Here is an 18,486-nt window from a genome sequence, read left to right as displayed (position 1 = left end):
TTAATGATGGTGTTGGAGTCGTGCCTGGCCATGCAGTCATGAGGGAACAGGGAGTACAGGAGGGGACTGAGCACGCACCCCTGAGGGGCCCCCGTGTTGAGGATCAGGGTGGCGAATGTGTTCTTACCTACCCTTACCACGTGGTGTGGCCCGTCAGGAAGTCCAGGATCCAGTTGCAGAGGGAGGTGTTTAGTCCCAGGGACCTTAGCATAGTGATGAGCTTTGAGGGCACTATGGTGTTGAATGCTGAGCTGTAGTCAATTAATAGCATTCTCACATAGGTGTTCCTTTTGTCCAGGTGGGAAAGGGCAGTGTGGAGTGCAATCGAGATTGCATCATCTGTGGATCTGTTCGGGCGGTATGCAAATTGCAGTGGGTCTAGAGTTTCTGGGATAATGGTGTTGATGTGAGCCATGACCAGCCTTTCAAAGCATTTCATGGCTACAGACGTGAGTGCTACGGGTCGGTAGTCATTTAGGCAGGTTACCTTAGTGTTCTTTGGCACAGGATGGTCTGCTTGAAACATGTTGGTATTACAGACTCAGACAGGGAGAGGTTGAAAATGTTAGTGAAGACACTTGCCAGTTGGTCCGCGCATGCTCGGAGTACACGTCCTTGTTATCCGTCTGTGAATGTTGACCTGTTTAAAGGTCTTACTCACACGGCTGCGGAGAGCGTGATCACACTGTCGGCCGGAACAGCTGATGCTCTCATGTATGTTTCAGTGTTACTTGCCTCGAAGTGAGCATAGAAGTTATTTAGCTTGTCTGGTAGGCTCATGTCACTGGGTAGCTCTCAGCTATGCTTCCCTTTGTAGTCTGTAATAGTTTGCAAGCTCTGCCACATCCGACGAGCGTCAGAGACGTTGAGCTGACGTCTGTCCCCAGTGGGATGTCAGTGCAGTTCTTTATTTCACGTGCCTGGGTTGTGTTAAGTTTCACTTGCCACAGACATAAACAATTATTTCAGCTGTTCATTACAAATGCATGGGGAACCTGTGGCATAGGAAAGGTATGGGGAATTTCCTGATCCTATGTGGCTCAATTGGTTAAGTATGGCACTTGCAACGCTAGGATCATGTGTTTAATTCCCGCTGGGGCCACCCATATGAAAATGTATGCATTACTGTAAGTAGCATTTGATAAAAGTGGCTGCTAAAAGGTATATATTATTATTAATGTGCTCAGGTTATTACTGTACACAGACATGTCGTTGTTTTACCTGAACCGGTCTAATAGGTAGAGCATCACCGCCACCACATGGACCGATAGACCCACCAGCAGCCACAGGGTGCTCTGAAAGGGCTGCATGAACGAATCCAAAGTACTGCGTGGTATTTCCTACAGTCAAACAACAGCCAGTGACTCATTCATTCTACTGTGAGTAGTACTATACTGGGTCATAGTTGTAGGAAGAAAACAATAGCTTCAATGGGTGCCTGTCTGAGCATCGGGAGTAAGAGCAGAGAGCATACCTTTTTCACGAGGATGGTAAGCCCCTGGTACTTAAAGGGTTTTGAGAACTCGATGTACTGGGCGCGTTCGTTGTTGATCGTGAGCGGAGCCACAATCATGTCTGCCAGGCCACCCAGGAGTTCTCCCATCATGCCGTTCCACTCCTTCTTGTTGCTGTTGTTCACCTGATATAGAAAGAGAGGGGCATCCACTGTACTCTACATACTTAGTTGACATTTCCAAACCTGATTGATGCTTGGATCAGCCAAAAACTGTTTGATCACAAATGCGATCCTACAATTACATAAGATGTTGGACTTAATTGCACTTTAGCATTATGCACTAACCTGTACATGTACCCTTATATTATTGCAGTTATTAGCAAAGATTTTCCCGACTGGCCAATTTTTTAAATATCCATTGATTATCTGTTGTTATTGTTTTTCAAATTGTGATTTTTGTCTAGAAAAACATTGTCCTTTCGCAGCCTACACAATATACAGACAAAATACAATCAAATCGAATGGACTAGTCTGTCATTTGTTGGTCCCAATAAAGTAATTAAATATGAACTGTGGTGAAGGTGGAAAATAACACCCAAGAATACACATTGATTGGCATTTCATATGTGGTAGTCCACACTATACCACACATGTAGCCAGTACTGCATTTCTCTGTGTGCTAATAAACATTACCTTGAACCTTGAGGATGGTAATTCCATAGCACAAGGGGGTTCGGTTCTAAAGCTGCAGAACCATATGATCATCTTACTTACCCGCTCCTGTGTACCAAACTTCCCATCAGCCACCAGATGAACCTCATAGGTGAAGTTCATGGTATCCGCTAGTTTAATCAACAGGTCAATGCAAAAGCCGTAGCAGCATTGGGGTACTATAGGCTGTCCTATAAGGGACAAACGACAAACACAAAATCAGCTGAAAAAACTGATATTGAGAGCAAATCAACATATACAGCCAATACAGACAGACACTATACTGAACTAGTACTTGTGTATATCCTGTGGCTGTCTTATTACCTGGGATGGTTCCATTGGGGCCAGTGCATATAACTTTTTGGACATCTTTAAGTCCATTAACAGTTTTCTCTTTTTGGCAAGTTCCGTCACTTGTTGTGGGTTGGACATAGACAAATGGCTCCTGATGAATGGTTACTATCTGTGAACAATAGAGAAGGGCAAGTATGGCGCCAACACATTTTGGCACACAGACATTCAATACAAGGAACAAGTGCTTGGGTGTATGCATTAGTGCACACCGTAGCAAAAGAAATTGCCACAGAAAACGTTTTCAACAGAAACAATTGGACAAATTCAGGTAGGTCTCTCCCCGTTTCTAGCCATTTGGTTCCTAGTGAATACACCCCCGGTTATGCAAGACCAGGGCGGTAGCTGCACATGAGCACACCAAGGTCCAGACCTCAGTTTGTTCTACTTACTGTTGAGAGTTAGAGTAGTAGGTGCAACTTCTAAACTTGGTTTTTCTCTTGATGTACAGTATGTCACTCACCGATAGTCACTCAATGAGCCCATCTCATAAAATGTTTTAGATTGGCAAGTTAGTCTAGTTAGTCTTGCCAGCTATCTAAACCATTAGTAATCATTACCAACCAGGCATGCAGGGCATGTGCCCAGGGGTCCAGATCTTTAGGGGGCCCCCATTGATTTTGTTAGTCCCTGTCACTTAGATATAATATTAACATGGCATAAGTCATGGCAAAATGTGTAGTATTGCAGGAAATTAGCTTTAAAACGGCACAAAAAAAAGTTATGTAAAGCAAACTCATTTGTTTACATTTTGCTAAGGGGCTTTCCAAAATAGGGGAGGGTTGTCAAACTAATTTTTTTTTGCTTTGGGCAGGGTTGTGTGTTTTTTTTATTTGGGACATGGGAGGGTAGTGCATTATTTTGCCTGGTTTACATGATCTAGTTGCAGGTTTTACTATATAACTAGCCACATTTCCTCATCTGCTTGCATGCACCTCCCCTATATCAAGGTGTTTTGGTAGTCCCCTTATGCACTACGCTTTTCCGTGTGCTAACTTTTACTATAGCACAGGTCAGTATAGTCTACCAGTCTAACGATCCATCCTGCCCTCTATCATAGTGACAGACCTGGTATAGGCTAACGAGCAATCATACCAAACATAAAAGCATTCAAAGCTGCATACAATTTCAATATGAAACCACAAGAACAAATAGGACTACCTAAAAGGCAGCGGAGATGCAAGGTGCATCATTGCGCATGAAAGTAGACATGACAAACAGCTCAACAAGCTCCCCTATTGATTTTGTTTTTGGGGCAATAAAATTGCAGACTAGCCTACAACACCACAATGCAATGAATAATTTCATTCTTGTTTTCAAGCGAGTACTAACTTCTACTCTAGGTTACAGTAAAAATGTCAGTTGAATAATGGCAGATTGTGATTTTACATGTTTCATTCGATTTGGATCAGGTACAGTAGCAGGTCAGTCTGGCTGTATTTTTACTTCTGATTATGAATGCGCTGTCAGTTGCAGATCATCATTCTCCCAAGTCATCGTGTAATAATGTGTCCACATATGCTCCCGCAGGCCAATTTATTCAGAAGAGCTTAACACACGCTCTGCCTCCTCTCCAATCCGAGCGGATATTCTTTGTTCACATAGAAGCTAAAGCTTCAATATGGCCTTAATATTTATAATTAAACTTGTAAAATGTATTACCCTTTATATGTGCCAGAAACACAACCAGTCACACATTTTTCATCTGAGTAGGCTACTTCAAATGTGTCCTGTAGGCCTGTACATGTTCAGGGGCGGCAGGGTAGCCTAGTGGTTAGAGTGTTGGACTAGTAACCGGAAGGTTGCAAGTTCAAACCCCTGAACTGACAAAGTACAAATCTGTCGTTCTGCCCCTGAACAGGCAGTTAACCCACTGTTCCTAGGCCGTCATTGAAAATAAGAATTTGTTCTTAACTGACTTGCCTAGTTAAATAAAGGTAAAATAAAAAATCACAAACATACATTCCAGCATCTTCAAAATGGCTTGACATTAACAGGGTCAGATAAAAAAATGTCACATCATGAGAAAGCAGACAGTTTATTAGGCTACAGATGAAATAAGTTATTATTAAGTGCACAGGGATGATGTTGATGCTCCTTTCAATAAATATCTAGGGTTTTATTCTGGCGAAATGATGACCGATGCTTGGCTGCCATTTGACAAATAGAAATCATCTCGTACTTTTATCCATGATAATCTCATCATGTAGTAGGCTGTACCTGCGCTGTATCTGCAAGCTGTTGGCTAGAGCGAACATACCAATAATACCAGTGTAGGCACAATCGCTATACCTATATACAACCATCAGTAGGCCAAAATGCTAATATATTTTATATTAATATCATACAGCGGGCAAGCCTATAGGCCTATGCATCCAAAACCCTAATGAATTTAGAGCTACAATCTCTGACAGCTGAACCTTGATGGGGACAATTATTGTAGGAAAGCAGCCTAAAAACAAAACAAAAAATATGAAGCTATGAAGTTTTGCATGTGCTACACATTGTAACCCAATGAATAGTGTTTTTATAATTTGTTATAATCTGTTTTTAAAGACACGTAAATGTGGCTAATTTGGCCAATATCCCTCGTTGGCTGCGCCAGGTCGGTTCTGAATGCATATTAATGTCCAGTAAATTTCTCAAATGTCCGGTAAATTAAAATATTTACTGTCATGTTCACTGGCGCCACAGGGAACTCTGAAATGTGCATGTTGTTTTTATGCAGATTTTAGAATATTTGCATGAAATTCGGTCACCAATTGGATGGAAACCTAGCTATATACACCCAAAAGAGCCTGGCAAGTGCACTAGTCCTGTGTCACATTGATTATGCCTGCACATCATGGTTCGCCAGCAGCCCCAAACATCTAAAGAATAAGCTACAGACCAGACAAGATTTGTACTTAAAATCTCCCTTAATACTCATCTGGAGGTTGAGCATTTTTTGTCTGTATCTCTGTAATGTGTCTGTATCTATGTAATTGTATATGTATTTATGTAAAAAAAAAAAAAAGACATTATTGTGCAATCTCGGTCACTTAAAAAATATTTGTGTATATATATAGATATATATATATATACACACGTCTTTTTTAACTGATGAAATCAATCAATCCAAATGACTCAAGAGGGAGCTCCACGGCACTTGATTTGAGCTGGATAAACCAGGGAGTTTATTGAAAGTTCCAGGAATTTTGCAACCCTAGTTGCACCATTCTTCTTACATAATATAACCATATGCAATTTCAGTAGCACATGTCTTAGAGTGATGGACTGTCCCATCCCCGCGGCCTCAGCAACAGATTAGTCCACTGAGACAAGCGCGAATCAGGCGGATGTCTTGTGCACCATGAAAAACATATACATTTGCCATTGCTCAACTAAAGAAATCTCAGTCGACCAAAATTAGGTCAGCCCTAGTAGGGAGGGATGTTTTTTTATTTTTTATTGTCGAGATTGACATAGTCTATTATTATGGTGTTGAACAGGCAAATCGTCATTTTGAAGTGACCAAAATATGCTTTGTTCATTGGTTGTGTGGTGCACAGGCACAGAAACCTGTTGGTGGGAAAATTTGTTGCATATATTTTATATAATTATAATTATGGCATCAAAATGTCGAAAATCATTGCCTGCAGCTGCTTCTGATCATAGTGTAATGAAACAGTTAGGGAGAGTGATCTCTCCGTGGTGGTCAGCGAACCCTCAACCTTCTTGGCCCAAAAAGCATGCTCAAGTGGAAAAGTTGATATCAACGTTTATAAACATAGGGTTGCTATATTTATTGTTTGTGGTTGTAAACATTGTTTTGAGGCAATTTTATGAGAGGGAGGGTGTTGAATGTATTTAACAATACAAGGGGAGGGTCATGTGAAAATATTTGTAATGTTGGGCAGAGGGGTGCATTTTTTTATAACACCTTGAGTTGGACCAGTCCCCCCCCCTCAGTATATATAAATCTGTCCCTAATAAAATACTTTTTATGCTAACAGATCCCTCTGTACATATTCAATTATAGTTTTTAATCCCTGTCACATCCTGATCTGTTTCACCTGTCCTCGTGACTGTCTCTACCCCTCTACAGGTGTCGCCCATCTTCCCTTGTGTATTTATACCTGTTCTGTTCAAGTCAAGCAGCGGTTTGTCTCTGCTCCTGCTTTTCCCCAGTCTCTCGTTTTCTCATCATCCTGGTTTTGACCCTTGCCTGTCCTGACTCTTAACCTGCCTGCCGTCAGGTTCCTTGGCCTCTACTCTGGATTATCGACCCCTGCCTGCCTTGACCTGTTGTTTGCCTGCCCCTGTTGTTACAATAAACATTGTTACTTCACACAGTCTGCACTTGGGTCTTACCTTGATTACTGATAATCCCGGTGCTGAGTTAATGTGTAGAAGCAAATTGTATAGCTAATAGGCTATGTGTTTGTAGAATGTGTAGAGGTGTAGAGGTGAATGAAGCTTCAGCAACCAATGTGATAATGGCAGGGTTAATTTTTGCTCGTTTTTGCTGTTCTCCAAATAGCATTTTAGAGTTAAATTAAATTGAACTTTCCAAAAATGTCTTGGATGGGGGGGGGGGGGGGGATAAAGCCCACTTCCCCTCCAGACCTCACTAAAACTCAGATCCTGGCTACGGCCATGTGCTGGATGTAGTAGCTACCTTTAGTCTGGTAGACATCTGGTATCCTCTTGGCTTCTCCGTCTCTCCTCCTGGCCAAATGATCTTCCTCTGCGGATTCATCACCACCTACAAAACCAAAGAAATAGAATGGCTAGTATGGGGAAAAGTAATTCAGACAGTACGCCATATGGCATATGGCTAATTTAATTGGGCTAGTTATTTCACCTCTATGTACAAACCACCCCAAATATTAATGTTCCCCATACAACTTGGTTTTATACATTTGATAATAACACAAGCACAAAATGATAGCACCAAGGCATAATTACTTAATTTAACACTTAATTTAAAAAATACTGTATTGTGTACAACTGGTAACATAAAACATTTAATAAAACCCCCCGTACTTGGGTGCCGTTGAAAATGCCCACTTGCACCAGCCTGGTCTTTTGGTAGTTGAGGATGCTGTAGGTAGCAAACCGCCTGTCACCATCGTCATTAAACTCTATGCGTCCTGTCAGGCCATCTGGGTACTTGGATGACATCAGCACTCTAGAGTCCAACGGGGAGATCGGAGGGATGGCATCATCAGACAAATCATCCCAATATGACATGATGGGCTTGGTTGATGAGAGGGGGTGAGATGGGAGATTGAAAACAATGAGGATGGAGGGTGGGGGTGGGGGATCTTTTTGGAACTATAATGCAACGCATTTCGAATTAAGTGTGTGTTCGTAAATTCAATCTGGAGTGCCAGAGTGCGCTCAAAGTGCGTTCTGTGCATTTGTAAATTCAGAATGTTGTCAGATTGTCCATACATAAATTCATAGCATTTCGCTCTCGGAGCGTTCAGAGCGCACACTTAACCCTCTGGCCGAGGATTAGGGTTGATGCGAGCATTCTGACAACACAACAGCAGTTAAGCACCCAAGCTAACTGGTTAAGGTTAGCTATCTTGCTAGCTACTTCCAGACACAAATGAGAGAACACCTCACTCTGACCATTTTACTCGCCCTAGCAGAGCTAGTTAGGCTGATTTCATGTTATCCAGAGCGTTGGTGACTGTAACTGTGTGGCTGGAAACAACATTTACTGACACCGGCCATATTCAACGGGTGTTGAGCATTTGTAAATGCATCAGTTATTCTGCTCTCTGGCACACTCAGGCAAGAGTGCTCTGGAATCGGAGTAGATAGCCAAAGTGAATTTACAAACGCACCCTAAGTCCTCTGATGTAGAATCCTCTATCCCCTTAATTCTGAGTTCTGTCTATGTAGTCTTGCCAAAAGCCAGACACTACATTTTGGAGGCAAAGGAAATGCAATTCAAGATGTACCCACCAAGGCTAGCCCAACCCGACTTGAATTTGACCTGCATGGGCCTAAATGCCAATGGAAACTAAGCTTAATTTCTCAGAGAATGCACAATGAGACAGGGATGATTTTCAGGGGTCTGACTTGGTCCACTTCCAATTAGAACTGCTCAGAAAGGAGGTCATGTTTCCAGACTGCCCTCCCTGCCCTGTCTCCCAGCAACCTCAGGTGCCTGGGCCAGCATGTTCAGTTTTATGTTTTGGCCCTTGTCTTATACTGAGGACCATACAGGACCGTTCTGGTTATATTCTGGTTATTTCAAGCTGACTCAGACCTACTTCTGACTGTGTGCAAATAAACAAAAACAACAAAAAAAGTGTTTGTTTAGTTATTCTCACTCTTACTTGTGGCCTTACCGTTTGAAGAGCGGTCCAGTCCTCCAGATGTTTGTGTTGCCTACACAGCCGCGAGGCGGTTCTGTGATGTTCTCCTTCTCAAAGAGCTCCTGGATGGACTGTGCCACCACAGCCACGGCATCGTTGATATGCGCCGACTCGTTCTTGCCGTTGATGAGCTGAAGGCCGAGCAAGCCTGACCAGTCAACAAAATCACAGTTTTAGAGAAGCACTCGACCCGAGATTAGGCCATGAACATTAAACTTGCTTATATAGAAACAACAAGTACCTATTAAGGATAGGAGTTAGGTTGGGGATGATACTGTACAGAACATGGGTTAGGGCAAAGTGAGCATGTTGAAGTGAAGGTTATGTACAGACGTGTCATACATGTAGCCAGGCAAAAACAAAATGCAGTTGTAGCTTACCATCGGCTTTCTGTTACACTTCAATGTGGGGGTAGCAACACACTTTTTCTAAATTAGCCCATGAGAGCCAGACACTCATATTAACGTGAATTCAAAGCAATGTAGATTACCAACACCTCTATTTCATTTGTTGTCTACTGAAAAAAACACACAAACTAAAAATGGAACAAACAAAAGATGTTAGACATTTAAAGCACAGTACAATGAGAAATAACTTGTTTTAAACCTTTAAACAAACAAATGTTTAAACGTTCAAACATTCAATGTATTACACACCACACTGATTAGCCGATGAGGATAAAACATTTGAATAATAAAGCAATGTGACCAGCATGACCGATCTGTCACACAGTCTGTGAGAGAGGCATAGGGTATAGGAGCAGGACATACCATCTGGTGCTTCACTCAAAGCTTTACCAGACATCTCCCTCTCTCCAACCAGCCACACGTAGCCAGAGCCCGTCATGTTGAGCTGGCGGGCAGCTTTGTAGACCGACGCCGCTTCGTCCTCGCTACAGTCAGATACACATCATTACCACAATGGCAGCTCCAGTCAATCTCCAGTGACTACACCAAGAGTACAATACATGTCAATGTTTATTTTGCTCGGTGCAATAAATGGTTAGTTCATCCAAAATGTACAGGACCACTACTGGCCAGGGTACCAATAACATAGGGACACAGTATATTTGTGTTTTCATTATTAATATATTATTATTATATTAATATGATATAATATATACTGCATGTATGTAACCTGTATTACTATATACTACTACTGTATAATGATGTCATCGAGTCCTGCTGGCCTCATAATAAAGACATGTGTCTGTGTGGTATATGAGGTTTGGAGGTATAGTGCAGTGAGGGATGTAGATGGGAGCTGACCTGGCAGAGAGGATGATGACGCGAGCCTCCAGGTCCTTGGCCTCCAGCAGCATGGATGTCAGGTTGGTGTCTTGGCTGAACAGGAGAACTTTCTCTGCCTGCAGTTAGGGGACAAAATTAGCAAGGAGGAGAAGGACTCAGCCCTGAACCATGCTGTCTTCAGCTCCTCTTTTTCCTTTTTGGGGGGGGCGGGGGGTGGAAGAAATGGAAAAAAAGGTTCCAAGATAATCTGTTTAACTGAAAAAAATCGAAGCTGGTAGGAAAAATTGTTCTGCATTTGTGCATGCAAACTGAGGGTTATCAAGACTCCAAAGAGGAACGTGCAAGTTAGAAGTAGAGAGGGAGAAGAAGATTGATGCAACCGCAAATCAAAGTGGTGGAGGAAGGGAGGAGGGTGGTGGTGGTTTCTTTCCCAAAGAACAAAAGAAGAAGGAAATGCTGCAGAAAGGTAGGAGGTGCCATCTGGATTGTGCCTGTCCCACACGTCCAGATCTCCACAAACTTTGTCAATGTAATAGACTTGCAATCTCCTTGATTTGAACACATGCAACCCTTTACACAAAAATAAAAAAGGTTGGAGGGGGCATTTCATTTTGCTGAAAATATACTAAAAACCCATTCTCGACTGAAATCATAAAAGAAAATGTAAAAATACGTGCTACCAGGATAAGGATATCTCTGGAATCGGTTGTTGACTGTTTGACTTTCTAGTTTCTAGTGGCTACGTTCAGAGAATTGGTGGGCGGCGTGCATTGACCATGCAAGTATACCTTGGGTCCTCGCTTGTTGTCATAGGACAGTTGGTCGAGGTTTTCATAGTTCTTGTTTTTATTCTGATGAGTAATGTGCACAGAGAAAATATGCAGACACAGAAGGATATTATAAACAGTTATAAATGGTGTGCAGTAAAGCATTCCAACAAATCTCCACTTTTCTGCTTCAACTTGGGATTCCCAACACTGGGGCTTGCAAAAACATCAAAGGCCTGCTCACAGCATCACAGATTCCTTAGGTTTTAACTGTCTGACACAGGCATGCTCCACCATGGTGTTGTGGGAACCAAAAATATCCCCCAGCGACATTGCTCATTCAGTAGTCTATAGTCATTCTCAAATGGAAGGCCAATGGCAAATGCAGCAAGTTCACCAACGTATCTAACTGAAACAGCATTAATATCTAAATGTAGTATAATCAAATAGGACTGTAGGAAATGTATTAAGCTAACAGATTTTCCGGAAAAATGACATCTTAGTGTTGCTCTTGGAAGTTCTATTCATTAGTATATTTTACTAAATATCCAAATTATGTTTCTCCCTTATTCCTCTTGAATAGTTATTTTAAAAACTGTATGTTGATATAATACAATATGGCATGCAGATGGTCTGTCTAGACACAAAGCACCCTTAAATAGTCCCTTAAATATCCATTAAATGCCTCAAGGTTTGGGACCAGAGTTTTGGATCTTTGGATAAATCAGCTAAATATAGTGTGTATATACTGTGTACATACAGTATATTGTGTATATACTATATATTGCGTATATACAGTAGTATTTAATTCCAATGGTATAAATAGGTCTGAAGATCCATAGCTTTAAAAGCTGCTCAGATCTACAATGTAAACCCAATGATCTACACAAAAACATAACAATAATAAATATAGTCTATATCTATGTGTGAAGCTATACCTCCAAAATCACGTCAGTGTCACGCCTCCCTTGGAGGTATGGAGAATTTTGTATTGCAAAAAAGGTTTGAATGGTCCGCTGGCTCCCAGCCCTCCCCACACGCCTGTAGAAGGCGTGCTGTGTGTTATGTGTATCACTGTTTTCCGTCCGGGTAGTTGTAACCTATGCTAGTTTCAAGTGCTAGTGTGGCCGACAGTCTGCAATTTACATTTATTGAAATTGAAAGTGGATTACACTGGTAAAGTCAAACATCACATACTTTTAATGTGGGGCTATGACAGTCAATTGCAAATGTCTCTTATCTCACCACCACTAATGAGATGGGTGTGCTTGATGCATGTCACGTTGGAGCTTCTCAAAGTCAGAGGGCGTGGTCGACAGTGCACACCTCATCTCTGCTGTCACATCCAACCTGGATTGATGTTTGGTTTTAATGCAGACGAGAGCACTGAATCCAGCTTCACACAGATATGAGCTGGCAAAGGGTAGCCTACTATGAAGGGTAGCCTACTATGAGTTTTATGGTACTTTCAAGACAACTGGGAACTCAGAAACATACGAGGTCTAATCATAACACCAGTGATTTTGATGTCGGAAAGTCGGAGATCTAGAAAGAGGCCCGAGTTCCCGAGTTGGAATTCTGAGTTGGATGACCTTTCAAAAATATTTTTCCCAGTCGGAGCTTGTTTCTTTTCCAGTTCCCAGCTGTCTTGAACGCACTGAAGTCGTAAGTCAGAGATTTCCGAGTTTCTAGTTCCGAGTTCCCAGTCGTTCTGAATGCGGCATTAATGCTTGGAGGGAGATGGCAGGGTATTCCTTTTGAGTCAGGAACCAAAACTGCTCTGTAGTGACCCCTGAATGTGTTGTCTGCAACATTCAGTCACATGACAGCTCAATCATCTGATTGATTTCACTTACCGGCATGTCAACTAATCCAGGATTACAGTCAAACGGATTGGGAAGCAGGTCCCAAAGTGCTCTTCCAAGTCTTGGAGGTGAGCAGTCATCGCTCGTGTGAGACACTCTCCGCATTGTTACAAAATTTGAGTGGTGCATGGAGATGCGTTACGGAGCTTGATTTGACCTCCACAAGCCTCTGAAGGCTCCACAATTGTTCCACACCCTCTGTACAGAGCCTCTGGGCTGCATTTTTTTTTTAGATCAAGCATGAATCGGCTTTAACTGAGCTGCTAGCTAAGCTAGCTAATTTTACACACTGTTTAGCTAAGGGAATTAAATGTCATCAGCTAGCTAACTTCCTATTTGTTAGCTATCTTGATGTAATCATTGTAAATTAAAAACAGTCTCCAAATGCATTTGTAGCCATGGAAGAGGGGGAAATTGCAGCTCCAGCTATCAGTAAAGAGAGAGTGGCTGTGTGTAGTAATAAGAAGAAGAACAAAAGATGGCAGTGTCGAATGCCTTGTGACTGACCAAATAATAGTACTATTACGCTGACCTGCTCACTCGTGGGCAACAACATTCAAACTGGATAATACCTCAAAACAACAAGTCAGGCTAGAGAATTTTATAGACAAACACTAACAATGCAGTCAAAACAAAAACATGGCTGAGATTAAACACTGAAAGAATGGAGAACCAAAGTCAATAAAAATAAAAAAAGTATGAGCCTCTTTGACTGACACAAATTATCTATTTTCACCACCCTGTACAGTAAGCATGGAAACCGAACTGCTGCAATCTAAAATTATAAATTAAGCATGCTTAAGTTCAAATCAAATAAAAAATAAATTTGTCACCTTATCGTGAAATGCTTACTTACAAGCCATTAACCAACAATGCAGTTCAAGAAATTGAAAATATTTACTAAATAAACTAAAGTAAAAAAATTATTTAAAAGTAACACAATAAAATAACAATAATGAGGCTATATACAGAGGGTACTTGTTAGTCAAGGTAATTTGTACATGTAGGTAGGGGTAAAGTGATTATGCATAGATAATAAACAGCAAGTAGCAGCAGTTTGAAAACAAAGGGGTGGGGTGTCAATATAAATCGTCCGGGTGGCCATTTGATGAATTCAGCAGTCTTATGGCTTGGGGGTAGCAGCTGTTAAGGTGACTTTTGGATCTAGACTTGGCGCTCCAGTACTGCTTGCCGTGTGGTAGCAGAGAGAACAGTCTATGACTTGGGTGACTGGAGTCTTTGGCAATTTTTTGGGCCTTCCTCTGACACCGCCTGGTATATAGGCCCTGAATGGCAGGAAGTTTAGTGCGTACGGCCCAGTGATGTACAGCTCCAGACACACTACCCTCTGTAGCACCTTCAGGTCGGATGTCGAGCAGTTGCCATACCAGGTTGTGATGCAACCGATCAGGATGGTGCACGATGGTGTAGCTGTATAACCGTTCAAGGATCTGGGGACCCATGCCAAATCTTTTCAGTCTCCTGAGGAGTGTTGTTGTGCCCTCTTTACGACTGTCTTGTTTGGACCATGATAGTTTGCTGATGATGTGGACACCAAGGAACTTGAAACTCTTGACCCACTCCACTACAGCCCCGTCGGCCCTCCTTTTCCTGTAGTCCACGATCAGCTCCTTTGTCTTGCTCGCATTGAGGGAGAGGTTGTTGTCCTGGCACCACTGCCAGGTCTCTGACTTCCTCCCTATAGGCTGTCTCATTGTTATCGGTGATCAGGCCTACCACTGTTGTGTTGTCAGCAAACTTAATGATGGTGTTAGAGTCGTGCTTGTCCACACAGTCGTGTGTGAACAGGGAGTACAGGAGGGGACTAAGCATGCACCCCTGAGGGGCTCCAGTGTTGTGGATCAGCATGGCAGATGTAATGTTGCCTACCCTTACCACCTGGGTTTCGGCCAATCAGGAAGTCCAGGATCCTGTTGCAGAGGGAGGTGTTTAGTCCCTGGATCCTTAGCTTAGTGATGAGCTTTGTGGGCACTATGGTGTTGAACGCAGAGCTGAAGTCAATGAACAGGATTCTCACACCGATGTGAGTCATTTAGGCAGGTTAGTGTGTAAAGATATACATGAGATGAAGGCAAGCCTTAAAATGAGCCTTGAAATAAGTGATGAGAAAGCCACGACACTGGAAAAAGAAACAAAAAAGCTTCAGGGTACAGTCAATATAATGAAAGCTGATGTTAATGAATTTAAAAGAGAGAGAACGTTGTTAAGATAAACCTTACTTGATATACAGACTACATCAATATGCGGAAATCTGGTGCTCACCAAAATTAAAGAAAATGAAGGTGAAGATCCATAGATTCTAGTGAAATAATTTATGGTTCAACAGCTACAGATCCCAGACAGCCCTGTCGACCAAATTAAACTCAAACTGGTACATCGTTTTAGACAGAGAGGACAGGGATACGAGCGCCCAATTGTTGCCAAATGTGCATCCTTAAAAGATGAAATAATTGTTAAAACCCTGGGAAAAAGACTTGTAGGCTTTAAATAGGCATGAACAATCAGTTCCCAAAGGAAATCACAGAACGACGCAGAGTACTGTATCCACTCTCCAAAGACAATAGACTTAAGGGAGACGTGTAGCTCTTGTAGTCGACAAGCTATACATTGATAACCAACTATTCAGAGACACAAAGACCACTCCATGGTTATTCTAAATAAAATGGAACATCCAACACTGTTAATGATTGTCGTAAAAAAAATAAACAGAAATAATAAAATAAAGCAATTACTAAATAAATTATAAATACACTATACTATTCAAGTTAGGGAATGTTGTAAAAATACTTTGTGTTCATTTTTTATGTATAGTATTTTTAAATAGATAAAAGATAGGAAAATGCATTAAATAATAAATCCTGAAATACAAGTAACTGGAACACAAAAGTGGCGCTGGAGAACATGGCTGACGTTTTACGTGCTCCTAACCGATTGTGTTTTTATGTTCATGGTTTTGCGCTGTTTGTAACTTATTTTGTACATAATGTTACTGCTATCGTCTCTTATGACCGAAAAAACCTTCAGGACATTCAGGACCGACGTGAACGACATACTGGCCCAAATACCTGTCATTTGTGTGAAGAAACGATGGAGAAAAAGAGGACGGAGGTCGGGCTGCCATCTGAGAATTCGTAGGCGATCGAATAAACCCTCCTGTCTTCCGTTCTTCTAGCTAACGTGCAATCATTGGAAAATAAAATCGATGACCTATGAGGAAGAATAAACTACCAATGGGACATTAAAAACTGTAATATCTTATGCTTCACTGAGTCGTGGGTGAATTACGACATTATCAACATACAGCTGGCTGGTGAGACGTACGCTGTATCGGCAGGATAGAACAGCGGCGTCTAGTAAGACAAGGGGTGGTGGACTGTGCGTATATGTAAACAAAAGCTGGTGCACAATATCTATGGAAGTCTCGAGGTTTTGCTCGCCTGAGGTAGAGTATCTCATGATAAGCGGTAGACCACACTATCTACCTAGAGAGTTTTCATCTGTATTTGTCGTAGCTGTCTACATACCACCACAGACTGATGTTGGCACTATGACCGCACTCAATGAGCTGTATTCTGCCATAAGCAAACAGAAAAACGCTTATCCAGAGGTGGCGCTCCTAGTGGCCGGGGACTTTAATGCAGGGAAGCTTAACTTCTTATGGCTGGGGGGAGTATTGAGTAGCTTGGATGAATAAGGTGCCCAGAGTAAACTGCCTGCTACTCAGTCCCAGTTGCTAATATATGCATATTATTTGTATATTTGGATAGAAAACACTCTGAAGATTCTAAAAACAGTTTGAATGATGTCTGTGAGTATAACAGAACTCATAGGGCAAGGCAAAAACCGGAGAAAAAATCCAACCAGGAAGTGGGAAACCTGAGGTTGGTCGATTTTCAATTCATTCCCTATTGAAGATACAGTGGGATATTGGTCATGTTGCACTTCCTAAGGCTTCCACCAGATGTCAACAGTCTTTAGAACCTTGTTTGATGATTCTACTGTGAAGTGGGGGCGAATGAGAGGGGAATGAGTCAGGGCTCTGCCAGAATGCCTTGAGCTCGTGACGCTCGTTCACGGAGAGTTTGCTCGTGTTCCATTGCATTTCTACAGACAAAGGACTTCTCCGGTTGCAACATTATTAAAGATTTATGTTAAAAACATCCTAATGATTGATTCTATACTGTCACGATAGTCGTATGGAGTAGACCAAAGCGCAGCGCGGTTAGAATACATTCTTCTTTATTAATGGAGAACACGAAGAACACAACCCCATAAATCTACAAAACCCCTAGACAGTACAAACACCCTAGATTAAGGCAAAAAGACACATATCACCCATGTCACACCCTGACCTAACCAAAATAATAAAGAAAACAAAGAATACTAAGGTCAGGGCGTGACATATACATTGTTTGACATGTTTCTACGGACTGTAACGGAACTTTTGGACTTTTCGTCTGCTCGTGCGTTATGAAGTTGGATTACTGGGCTGAACGCGCTAAACAACAAGGAGGAATTTCGACATAAATGATGGACATTATCGAACAAAACAAAACAAACATCAAAGGTAAGTGAATATTTATAATGTTATTTCTGACTTCTGTTGACTGCACAATATGGCGGATATCTTTTTGGCTTGTTTGGTCTCTGAGCGCCGTATTCAGAAATCTTTTTTGAAATCTGACACAGCGGTTGTATTAAGGAGAAGTGTATCTAAAGTTCCATGTATAACACTTGTATTTTCATCAACATTTATAATGAGTATTTCTGTAAATTGATGTGGCTCTCTGCAAAATCACCGGATGTTTTTGGAACTAGTGAACATAACGCGCCAATGTACACAGAGATTTTTTTATATAAATATGAACTTTATCGAACAAAACATACATGCATTGCGTTACATGAAGTCCTATGAGTGTCATCTGATGAAGATCATCAAAGGTTAGTGATTAATTCTCTCTCTATTTCTGATTTTTGTGACTCCTCTCTTTGGCTGGAAAAATGGCTGTGTTTTTCTGTGACTTGGTGGTGACTTAACATAATCGTTTGTGGTGCTTTCGCCGTAATGCCTATTTGAAATCGGACACAGTGGTGGGATTAACAAGAAGTGTATCTTTAAAATGGTGTGAAATACTTGTATGTCTGGGGAATTGTAATTATGAGATTTCTGTTGTTATGAATTTGGCACCCTGCACTTTCACTGGCTATTGTCATATCGATCCCGTTAGCGGGATCTCAGCCCTAAGAAGTTTTAAATCCGTTTTGCCACATTTCGATCAGCACGTTAAATGTGCAACCAGAGTGAAAAAAAACTCTAGACCACCTTCATTCCACACACAGAAATGAGTACAAAGCTCTCCTTTGCCCTCCATTTGTCAAATCTGACCATAATTCTATCCTCCTGATTCCTGCTTACAAGCAAAAAATTAAAGCAGGAAGCACCAGTGACTCGGTCTATAGAAAAAGTGGTCAGGTGAAGCAGATGCTAAGCTACAGCACAGTTTTGTTAGCGCAGACTGGAATATGTTCCGGGATTCTTATTATGGCATTGAGGAGTACACCACATCAGTCATTGGCTTCATCAATAAGTGCATCGATGACGTCGTCCCCACAGTGACTGTACGTACATACCCCAACCAGAAGCCATGGATTACAGGCAACATCCGCACTGAACTACAGGCTAGAGCT

The 18,486-nt window shown here is 41.7% G+C and overlaps 1 protein-coding gene across 2 annotated transcripts in view; it reads right to left on the bottom strand.

Moving 5' to 3' along the window:
• Positions 1 to 18,486, bottom strand: part of grin1b (glutamate receptor, ionotropic, N-methyl D-aspartate 1b) — a 62,535-nt gene that overhangs the window by 25,050 nt on the left and 18,999 nt on the right. Inside the window, exons 4-13 of one of the 2 annotated variants that reach the window (XM_031807602.1) lie at positions 10,934 to 10,996; positions 10,164 to 10,261; positions 9,666 to 9,787; positions 8,869 to 9,043; positions 7,547 to 7,691; positions 7,179 to 7,265; positions 2,492 to 2,630; positions 2,231 to 2,358; positions 1,475 to 1,639; positions 1,222 to 1,340 (exon numbers count right to left, since the gene is read on the bottom strand). In XM_031807602.1, coding sequence (XP_031663462.1) covers positions 1,222 to 1,340; positions 1,475 to 1,639; positions 2,231 to 2,358; positions 2,492 to 2,630; positions 7,179 to 7,265; positions 7,547 to 7,691; positions 8,869 to 9,043; positions 9,666 to 9,787; positions 10,164 to 10,261; positions 10,934 to 10,996 — 1,241 coding nt within the window. The remainder of the gene's footprint in view (positions 1 to 1,221; positions 1,341 to 1,474; positions 1,640 to 2,230; positions 2,359 to 2,491; positions 2,631 to 7,178; positions 7,266 to 7,546; positions 7,692 to 8,868; positions 9,044 to 9,665; positions 9,788 to 10,163; positions 10,262 to 10,933; positions 10,997 to 18,486) is intronic. The other variant, XM_020476121.2, reaches the window with a different exon arrangement.

The sequence above is a fragment of the Oncorhynchus kisutch genome, linkage group LG3 (assembly GCF_002021735.2).
Source record: "Oncorhynchus kisutch isolate 150728-3 linkage group LG3, Okis_V2, whole genome shotgun sequence".
NCBI classification, from domain to species: Eukaryota; Metazoa; Chordata; class Actinopteri; order Salmoniformes; family Salmonidae; genus Oncorhynchus; species Oncorhynchus kisutch.
This window is presented reverse-complemented; position numbering and strand designations above follow the sequence as displayed.